Genomic DNA, 10,863 nt, shown 5'->3' with positions numbered 1-10,863 from the left:
AGTGGTCTAGTTTCATTTTTTTAAAAATCCTGATTAAAACAAGATGTGAAATGAAAAAGGTTTTGAGATGTTTATGGAAATTTTAATATTGATCAGTTGTCTGATAACATTAAGGTGTGATAATGGAAGTGTTATGATTTTATAAAAGTCATCTTTTATAAAATATATACTGGAATATTTATGGATTTTAAAAAGGGCAAAATGTATTGAACCTAAATCTAAGTACACTAACCTAAATCTAAGTACACTAAATCTAAGTGTACTTAGATTTAGTTTCAATAGTTAATTTGCAGTGTACAGGGCAGACAAGGGCTGGAGGGAGGCAAGGTAAATAGTGCTGGAAGGAAGGAAGCACAGGGACAAATCCCAAAGGAGAGATGGCTGCCCAGATTTTCAGTGGGTCAAGGGCAGCAAGCAGGAGAACAGCTTGCTTTGGATTAGGAGGGACCTGCACATGGATTTCTGGTCCTCCCCACCATCCCTGAGCAGAGCACATCCTGGGGGGCTTCCTGTGTGTTTGTTGGACATACAATGCCAACCAAGGGCCAGGCCAGATTCTGAACCCAGTCCTGCCTCCACTACCTAAATTGTGTGACCCTGGGCAAAAAATGCCGACCTCCTTGAAACAGTGGGATGCTAACAGTGCAACAAACGTTCTTGTGCTAGGCTCTGTAAAAAGCTCAGGACCAGTTCACACTGCTGTTACCATGGGGGCATGTGGGCCGCACATTACCAAGTCAGGCAATTTTCAAGAGAAGCTGGGAGTTTTGATGTGGCATCTCCTAATTTTTGAAAGTGGGCCACTCATTTAAAATTTAAACAGGGTCAGCCTGGCCAGTGTGCTCAGTGGTTGAGCGTAGATCAATGAACCAGGAGGTCATGGTTAAATTCCCGGTCAGGGCACATGCCCGTGGTTGTGAGCTCCATCCCAGTAGAGGACAGGCAGGAGGCAGCCAATCAACAATTCTCTCTTATCATTGATGTTTCTATTCCTCTCTCCCTCTCTCTGAAATATTTTTTTTTTAAATTTGCCAAATCATTTTATTTTTATCTATTTATTTTTTTGTTTGTTTTTGCTAACCCTCACCCGGAGGAGGTCATGGTTAAATTCCCGGTCAGGGCACATGCCCGTGGTTGTGAGCTCCATCCCAGTAGAGGACAGGCAGGAGGCAGCCAATCAACAATTCTCTCTTATCATTGATGTTTCTATTCCTCTCTCCCTCTCTCTGAAATAATTTTTTTTTAAATTTGCCAAATCATTTTATTTTTACCTATTTATTTTTTTGTTTTTGCTAACCCTCACCCGACGATATTTTCCCATTGATTTTTAGAGAGAGTGGAGGAAGGGGGAGAGTTAGAGAGAAACATTGATGTGAGAGAGACACATAGATTGGTTGCCTTCCACATGAGCCCCAGCCAAGGCTGGGGATCAGATCAAGCATGCAACCGAGGTATGTGCCCTTGACTGGAATCAAGCCCAGGACCCTTCAGTCCGTGGGCCAATGCTCCATCCACTGAGCCAAAACGACTAAGGTGTGAAATCAATTTTTTTTTTTAAAAAAACCCATAAATTTAAAAGGGCCCCAAATTGTACAATCCAAACTGAATACACCAGACTGGGGTTTTCTAGCCTCTGTTCCAAGACTTTGTGGCCACTTGTGAAGTCCATTCATCTGGCATTTGTGACTGGGAGCCTACTTTAGAGCAGCCGCTGGCCCAGGGCTGACGAGTGCAGAAAAGTGCAGAATTGCTCCAATGGAGGTGCGAACAAGGGCAGGGCCCCATCTGCCCAGGTGGCAGCTATCCTGACCCAGCAACCTTTGTTTGATTCCTGGCTGGACTTCTTTGAAGACATTGCAACTGGAATTCACCAAATGTCTGGAGGCCTGCAGCCTTCCTGTTTATCTTTTCCTGCTCAGCTGTTTCTAGATGCTCCAATCCTTGCTGTTCAGGTGCCCTGATGGGCTGATGGATCATCAGCATTGCTGATGTGTAAAAATAACTTGAAATTCACTCCAATTTGCCCAGCACCAGCTAGATCCTCCTCCATCACTCCGCTCTCCAATGTCCCTGCTTCATGGGGGCTGCCTGGACCACCCAAACTGAAATAGGGTTGCTCCAGGACATCATTCTGTCGTCTATTCTTCATTGCACTTACCTCTACCAGAAATTTTTTGTTTTACAGGTCACTTATTGCTCTGGCTGTTGGCATCCTAAGAGCAGGGATCAAGTCTGTCTCATGAACTCCCCGAGACAGAGCCTGTTCTCAAGGACTCTTTGGGGGAATAAATAAATGAATGAATAGAGGTAGGTAAACAGAGGTAGTGGAATAAATAGATGAAGATAGAATAAAGAATTGTATTCCATCTTTATGGCTCAGAGAGGCTGCTAAACCCCCTCCTATCCAGTGGGCAGGAACTGTACAGGGAGATATTAAAATGACATTGTCCATGCCCTCATAGAACTCTTTAGCTATTCACCCAGGTTCTAGAAGCTTCCAACAACCTGACTGTCCCTTGATAATACAAAACTCCATTTCCCTCTGGTCCTCTCCTCTCCCCTTAGTCTCACCTCTTCAGATCTCCATCCAAGGTGGGGAGGGAAGAATGGCTTCAATGTCTCACACCCTCGCATATGTTAGGGTCACTCACAATGTGCTCAAACTCCTTGGCCTGCTTCAGCTCCCGGGAGAAGCCATCGATGAGGAGGCCCTGGCTCTCCGGGTAAGACAGCATCTTGTCATTGATTATATCTAGGATGGTACCCCGAGAAGGAAAGGGGTGGGTGGATCAGTGCCTTCGCCTACCAGGTCACCTTGACAAGTTCTCTTCCTCAGTCTGGACCTTAGGTGAATTCGGGAAATGCTGTCCCACCCCATACCGGAGGTTTTGAATCTGCTCTGATGCCGAGGCTTCTGGAAGCACTCCTAAGAAATGGACACAGCGACTGCTGTCCACCATGTGCCAGGCTAGCTGGGTCTCATTTACAGATTGGTACTGGGGTGACCTTCATTTTACAGGTGAGGAAACAGGTGCAGAGAAGGGGCCAGTGATATATGTGCCCAGGGAATAAGTGCTAATTTTATTGAATACTTCTTAAGTGTCAGGCACCGCACCAAACACTTTATAAGAATAATGTCCTCTAACCCTGGCCAGTGTGGCTCAGTTGGTTGAAGTGTTGTTTCACACACCGGAAGGTTTCAGGTTTGATCTCCGGTCATCAGGGCGCATGTGGGAGGTAGCTGATTGCTGTTTCTCTCTGATAAATGTTTCTCGGCCTCTCTCTCTCTCTCTTCCTCTCTCTAAAATAAAATTAAATAAATAATGCCCGGCCAGCGTGGCTCAGTGGTTGAGCAGCGACCTATGAACCAGGAGGTCATGGGTTTGATTTCCGGTCAGGACACATGCCCAGGTTTCCGGCTCAATTTCCAGTGTGGGGCATGTAGGAGGCAGCCAATCAATGCTCTCTCTCATCATTGATGTTTCTATCTCTCTCTCCCTCTCCCTTCCTTTCTGAAATAAATAAAAATATATTTAAATATATATATATATGTTTTTACTGCTTTTAGAGAGAGAAAGGGAGGGAGAGAGAGAGAGAGAAACATCCATTGGCTGCTTTCTGCTCGTCCCCTACTGGGGATAGAGCCCACAACCCAGGCATGTACCCTGTCCGGGACTCAAACCAGCAACTTCTCAGTGCACGGATGATGCTCAGTCCACTGAGCCACACTGGCCAGGTCACCCCAGGTAATTTTTATCAAGCCCCAGATTGTCAAACAATAAATCATGTCCTTGGGTGAGGATTAAAAAAAAAAGAATGATGACATCTATCCCTCACCACACTCTTGCTGAAGGTTCAGCTGCTCTCCCATTTTACAGATGAGGACACAGAGGCTCAGGGCAACAAAACAGTGCTGAGGTGGGGAGCTTCCACAGGGCCTTTTCCAGAAGTTTGTCCCAATGTATCCTCTTCTTCCCTTTACCCCTGCACACATGAACTTTCACCCTGGGTACTAGGCGCCCCTGCAGCATGATGTCACAAATCTTCCATACTTGCTAGGTGCCGCCTTGGGTCTCCTGCCACAGTAGCTGGTCCAGCCCCACGTGGCAGAACCCATAATTAGTTGCCACGTTCTTTTTAAGAAATGTTTTTATTGATTTTTAAAGAGAAAGGGAGAAAGATAGAAACATTGATGAGAGAAACATTGGTGGCTGCCTCCTGCATGCCCCTAATGGGGACCGAGCCCACAATCCTGGCATGTGGGGCATGATGGAGAACTGAACCAGTGACCTCTTGATTCACGAGTCGACTCTTAACCACTGAGCCACACTGGCTGGGCGGTCACCATGTTCTTGCACTGCGTCCCTTTGTCACAGCCTGGGCCACCCATCACAAAGATGGGGAGACCTAAGGATGTTTGTGGTGCCCAGAAAGACAGAGGGAGAGTAGTTGGTGCCTGTAGAGCTATATCCACAGCTCAGTGCATGTCCTTGGGGTGATACCAGACACAGGTCTGGTGGCAAACCCACTTTTGTCCTAGGGCAGTGATGGCGAACCTGTGACACACGTGTCAGAGGTGACACGCAAACTCATTTTTTTGGTTGATTTTTCTTTGTTAAATGGCATTTAAATATATAAAATAAATATCAAAAATATAAGTCTTTGTTTTACTATGGCTGCAAATATAAAAAAATTTCTATATGTGACACGGCACCAGAGTTAAGTTAGGGTTTTTCAAAATGCTGACACGCCAAGCTCAAAAGGTTCGCCATCACTGTCCTAGGGTGACACCTGGGTATTCAGGCCTGGTGGTGTATCCAGGCCTAGCATACGTTACTGCTGCTGTGGATTCTGTGGAGGTATTCAGGCCTGGTGGTGTATCCAGGCCTAGCATACTGCTGCTGTGGATTCTGTGGGTAAGGATGTGAACCAGAGCAGGTTAGGCCCTTTGCATGAAGCATCTCCTTGAAGCATCATAATAACTCTATCATCCCATTTACAGTTGAGGAAATTGTGGCTCAGATAGGGGGAAGGGACTTGTCCATCCCCCAGACTCATCCCATATCACCCTCCCCTTCCTTCACTCTGGTCCAGCCCCAGTAGCCTACTGGTCTCCTTTCTGTCCCTTAAACTGCCAAGCCCATTCCTCCCATGCCTGTTCCCTCCATCTGGGAAATCCCTGCCTCAGCGCTTTCAGGTCGAAACCCACTCATCCCTGTGTTGGAACGCAATTTCCTCCACAGCAATGATCAGTGATGACTTTTTCTTTTTCTTTTTCTTTTTTTTTCTTTTCTTTTTGCCTCCCAGCCAGTGTACTCCATGAGGGCAAGGACTGTATCTGTCTCACTTGTCCCTATATTTCTAGTAGTTTACAGTTGCTGACATAACAGCAGTGAGCGAGGAGCCTATGGGGTGTTGTAGTTTAGGATGCAATTTGAGTGTCCTGCTTCCCTCTGCCTTTGCTTAGCCAACTCCTAAGCAACCCGAAGGCCCCAGCTTAAACCTCCCCTCTTCTCTAAGCCTCCAGAGCCAGCTCTGCTTTTTCTGTGACATCTCCTGAGTTGTAGGCACCGTTTTCTAAGACGGTCTCCTCGACTACACTGTAATCTCCAAGAGGACAGGAAGCTGGTTTGACACAGTCACGGTGGACCGCCCTGAACCCAGCACAGCAGATGCTCAAGTGGATTAACGAATGGCTGATCTGTGAGCATGCTCAGTTGTGTTACTACTATGTTGTGTGCGAGGAGCGTGTGCACACCTGGTCAAGTGTGGTGGGGTACCTGTACCTCCCTCCTGCCCTCCTTCCCTTCCCCCAGTAAGCCTGCCACCCCCACGATGTTACCGTTCTCCTGGGGCCTCAGGGGTCTGCCCATGGGGGCAGCTTGGACTTGCACAGACCCATCCTGCCAGCGGCCTGGGGGGTTATCGCGCCCCACCCCCGCTTTGGCCCTGACCTCTTCCGGCTCGGCTCAACGTCACAAGGGCACCTGGCCCGATCATCTAGCAAGATGATGGTGTGTCCCCCCCACCCGGGGCAGGGAGAAGAAATAAACTCCAAAGAGGTAGTGGTGCCGCGGCTGCGTGGCGCGACTGAGGCCTCGGTTGCTACGGTGACGCGGCCTCCTGGAACTCACTTCCGTAGTGGGGCGGGGCAGCCCTAGGCTTGGAGAGTCCGTGAGGGTGGATGGTTTCTCCTTCCCCTCCCAGAATGCCCCGCTGCCTTTTGCGTGCTGACGTCACGGGAGGGCGTGCTCTCGTCATGAGCAGATTAACCGCGCTATATAAAGCGGTCAGCAGCTGCAGGAGCTCCAGAAGGCAGTTACCTCTGGGCCGGGCTGGTTCACTCCTCCCAAAGGCACCAGGAGGCTAGGTGACAGCTCACTGAGGTCCCGGGGCAAACGAGGAGGCTGCGGTCGTGACGCGGTCCGCGGTCCGCGGGAGAGTGTCTCAGGTTAGGCGCAGGCGCAGATGTATTAGGAGCGGCCACTGAGGCGGACGACCCAGCAGCGCTTCCGGGTAGTTCGGTGGCGCCTCGGACTTGGGGTCCTCGACCGGGGCCAAAGACCCGATCCCGCGAAGGCGGCTTTCCCCGGTGTGAGGGTCGCGGACCGCAGGAGAGGCGAAAAGAACACGGATTGGACCAGACCCGAACCACCGACCCTTGCCCATGGCGGCCTTCGTAAGTATGAGGCGGGGTCCAGGGGTTCCGACGGCCTCAGCAATCAGTCCCTCACTCACCGTCGCGCTTTCTCTCCGCGCAGGGTCCTGGCAGCCAGAATGTCACTGAGTATGTCGTTCGAGTTCCCAAGTAAGTCTCAACCCCCACCCCCGCCCCCGCCAAACAATCAAAACCTTTAAGAGCCTCTAGGCATGCCAGGCGCTGCCTTGCCTGTGATTCCTCCTCCAGACTGGCAGCGACTTGAGGGCAGGGCTGGGATTGAGCGAGGACTCCCTGGGATAGCACTGTTTTTGAATGGAATGAATGAATGAGTACATTCATATGCAAGCGATGCAGCCCCTGGCCTAACATTCCCTCTGCCAGGAATGCTTTTCCCCAGCTGTGACTGCTGGTGGGTTCTTGTTGATCCCCAAAACCAGTTCCAGTATTTTCCTCCTCCAGGAAGCATTCTCTGCTTGCCTTCGCTCCTGCCTAGGGCTGAGTTCCCGATTATTCATCTTGGTTCCCCTAAATCTTTGTACCTTTTTCTGCATGGGTTGAGAGTACGGATCTGGCTTCCCTGACAGACTTGGGACCTCTGGGGTGTTTTAAGGGTCCTCAGCATTGCCTGTCACAGAGGGCTGAACCCGGGAGGGTTTGTTGAATGGATTGAGCACTATCTCTTCTTGATCATTCCAGAAATACAACCAAAAAATATAACATCATGGCCTTCAATGCAGCTGATAAAGTCAACTTCGCTACTTGGAATCAGGTAAGTCCGTGTTCTGAGGGGAATGAGAATTGATTGTGAATGTCGTGGCTGTGATAGTAACTAAGTGTGTTCCCTCGGTGCTTCCCCAGTGGAGATAAGTGACAACTAAGGTCCAGGTTGATCAGCTGGACTCTGAGTAAAACTTGTCAGGCCCTGCAGGAGGCCTTCTGAAAGGAGAACATTTAGACATTGTGCCCACTGATGGGCATTTTGGGCCTAGATTTTTCTGGGCAAGGGAGGAGGCTACATCCTACAGATGGTCTCAGAGTCCCCACGGTAAGGGCTTTGGGAGTTGTCTCAGTCCGTTGGGGCTGCTCTAACGGAACATCATATAAACAACAGCCATTTATTGCTCACAGCTCAGGAGGCTGAAAGTCCAAGATTAAGGCACCAGCAGATTTGGTGTCTGGAAAGGCCCGCTTTCTAGTTCATAGACAGCACTATTCTCGCTGTGTCCTCTAGGAAGGGGCAAGGGAACTCTGTGGGACCCTTTGGTATAAGGGCTCCACCCTCATGACGAAATCACCTCCCAAGATACCATCCACAGGTGTTAGGTTTCAACATAGGCATTTTGGGACGGAGATACAAACATTCAGTCTATAGCAGAAGCCATTCAGGGTTTTAAATCGGGGTTTTGTAAAGTGATCTGGCTGCTGTAGGGTGGAGGGCAGATGAAGCAGGGTAGAGGTGACAGCTGTGGTCCTGGTGAGCAATGATGGGCTTTGGAGCAAACAGGTGATGAGAAGTGATTTAACTATAGTGGGTTTTGGAGGTGGAGCTGACAGGGTTTATTGATGGATTGGATATTGAGGGGTGAGGGCCAGGGCAGAATTATAAACGTACATTTTAAAATAATACCTACTGTTAAATTGTCCAGAGATTAAAATTTGGAAAACCTCAGCCTTTAATGGCTTCTGAATTCACGGGGCAGTCCAGAGTCCAATGCAGAGAGAGGAAGGCCAATTCTAAGCAGGTTGTTTTCTTTTCTTTCTTTTCTTTTTTTAAAAATATATTTTTATTAATTTCAGAGAGGAAGGAAGAGGGAAAGAGATGAAAACATCAATGATGCCAGAGAATCATTGATTGGCTGCCTCCTGCGTGCCCCCTACTGGGGATTGAGCCTGCAACCCAGGCATGTGCCCTGACCGTAAATCAGAACCGTGACCTCTCGGTTCATAGGTTGATGCTCAGACACAGCCACCAGCCAGGCAAGCAGGTTGTTTTCATTGTTGTTTGTTAATCCTCTCCTGAGGATATTTTTCCATTGATTTTTTTTTAGGGAGAGGGAAAGAGAGAGGGAAACACAGAGAGAAACAATGAAGTGAGAGAAACACATCAATTAGTTGCCTCCTGCATGAGCCCTGACCAGGGTCCGGACCAGGGAGGAGCCTGCAACCAAAGCATGTGCGCTTGACTGGAATTGAATCGGGGGCCCTTTGGTCTGCAGACCGACGCTCTATCCACGGAGCCAAACTGGCTAGGGCTTATTGTTTTTGTTTTACCACCACTATGACCTTACTGTGGGTTTTTTTTACTGTTTTGTTTTTTTTCATTTTCATTTAGAAATAATTTCAAACTTTCAAAAAGCTGCACAAATAGACATAGTACAAAGCTTGCCCATATCCCTTCACTCACATTCACTGAGCACTGACTTTCTACTTTTTTTTGCCAAGCAAGAAGTTGGAGTGTCTGTAGCTCAGCTTGGAAAGAATAAACGGTATTCTTAGGGGTAGGGGCACAGCCCGAGCAAAGGCAGGTGCCCTGATGAGAGATCTTATTTCCTGCTTCCCCCACCATGTTCCCCCAGGCCCGGCTAGAGAGAGATCTGAGCAACAAGAAGATTTACCAAGAGGAGGAGATGCCTGAGTCAGGTGCAGGCAGTGAGTTTAACCGCAAGCTTCGGGAGGAGGCTCGGAGGAAGAAGTACGGCATCGTCCTCAAGGAGTTCCGGCCTGAGGACCAGCCCTGGCTGCTCCGAGTCAATGGCAAGTCGGGCAGGAAGTAAGTGGTGATGGCAGCAGGTGCCCACCTCCTCTTCCCTCATGCCCTCACTTTGTGGGGTGCTCTCTCAGAACTTGTATGCCCCATATGCACAGTGCAGGTGACAGCATGTCCTCCGTCATGGGGTCTCATTTTATTTATTTATTTATTTATTCCTTCATTCTGTTTTTTAATATATATATATAATTATTAGTATTACAGATGTCTCCCATTTTACCCTCCTTTACCCACCCTCCCAGGTCTTCACCACCCTATTGCCCATGTCCATGGGCTCTGCATATAAGTTCTTTGGTTTATCTCTTTTATGGGGTTTTATTTTTAAAGGTAAATCAAGTTGGTGCTTGTATAGGAGTTCCAAGGGCACCTGCCCTGTTCATGTACATCCAGGGGCCACCTTGAAGGTGGGAAGCAGGGAAGGGGCACTCTACGTTGCCTGGACTTCTGTGTGGGAAGATTGTGAAGGCAGAAGCCAGGAGGAGGCTCTCAGTGGTTCAGGCCCAAGGGGCAGCCTGGAGGCAGATCAGAGGGGTCTGACTGCAGGGCCTGTGCTCTTCAGGTTATCTAACATGTTCCTTCCATGAAAGGACCGTGATATGTAAAATGGGGGAAGCCCTCAGCCCACTCTGCAGGGTGAGGAGCACTGGCCCTGCTTCCCAGATTTGGAAATCAAGGCTCAGACAGTTCAAGAGCTAGCCCAAAGCCTCCCAGCCTCTGATTGCTCGGAGAAACCAGGTGGTTCTGTAGAAGGGACAGGCCTAGGGGCATGGTGGGCCAGGGCGGGTCTCTCTGGACACAGGCTGTGACCGTGACCGTGGTTCTTTGCAGGTTCAAGGGTATAAAGAAGGGAGGTGTGACAGAGAACACGTCCTACTATATCTTCACCCAGTGCCCTGACGGGGCTTTTGAAGCGTTCCCAGTGCACAACTGGTACAACTTCACGCCGTTGGCCCGGCACCGTACGCTCACTGCTGAGGAAGCCGAGGAGGAGTGGGAGAGGTGAGTAAGCCTGGGCAGGGCTGGGAGGGAAGCAGGATGCAGACAGTGTCGTCTCGTAGCTTCACCAGTGTAGAGCCAAAATAATTGGAAATCAGGTAGGTCACCATAACTTTATGCCCCACTGGGAGCTGGGGACTCAGTGATGACCAAGCCAGACCCCACCAGGCCCTCAGGGAGCTCTCAGTCCAGTGGGGGGACATAAACCAAACCATCAAGGATGTATAGGGTCCTGTGAGAGCTAAGGAGTTAGTGACCGAAAGCAGGGCAGGGTGTCCCTGGATGCCTTGAGTTTTCCCAGGCAGGAGATCTAGGCTGGATCAACTGCAGATATTTGTTGCCTGAGATTGGTCTTGTTATGACCTTTATTTTGAAATCTGTTTTGTCTGATGTAAATATTGCTACCTCAGCTTTTTATTTTCATTTCTGTTTGCATGAA

At 49.1% G+C, this 10,863-nt stretch overlaps 1 protein-coding gene across 3 annotated transcripts in view; it reads left to right on the top strand.

Annotated features, from left to right (window-relative positions):
* Positions 1–6,246: 6,246 nt before the first annotated feature.
* The window catches only part of GTF2F1 (general transcription factor IIF, polypeptide 1, 74kDa), a 7,659-nt gene continuing 3,042 nt past the window's right edge, over positions 6,247–10,863 (top strand). Inside the window, exons 1-6 of one of the 3 annotated variants that reach the window (XM_014531908.1) lie at positions 6,249–6,608; positions 6,660–6,679; positions 6,762–6,808; positions 7,358–7,430; positions 9,238–9,431; positions 10,257–10,427. In XM_014531908.1, the coding sequence (XP_014387394.1) occupies positions 6,668–6,679; positions 6,762–6,808; positions 7,358–7,430; positions 9,238–9,431; positions 10,257–10,427 (497 nt within the window). In that variant the 5' untranslated portion in view covers positions 6,249–6,608; positions 6,660–6,667. Of the gene's footprint in view, positions 6,680–6,761; positions 6,809–7,357; positions 7,431–9,237; positions 9,432–10,256; positions 10,428–10,863 lie in introns of all 3 variants that reach the window. The other 2 variants (XM_005884404.2, XM_005884403.2) reach the window with 2 other exon arrangements.

The sequence above is a fragment of the Myotis brandtii genome, unplaced genomic scaffold (assembly GCF_000412655.1).
Source record: "Myotis brandtii unplaced genomic scaffold, ASM41265v1 scaffold827, whole genome shotgun sequence".
Lineage (NCBI taxonomy): Eukaryota > Metazoa > Chordata > Mammalia > Chiroptera > Vespertilionidae > Myotis > Myotis brandtii.
The sequence above is the reverse complement of the archived record's forward strand: the minus strand, read 5'-3'. Positions and strand labels throughout refer to the sequence as shown.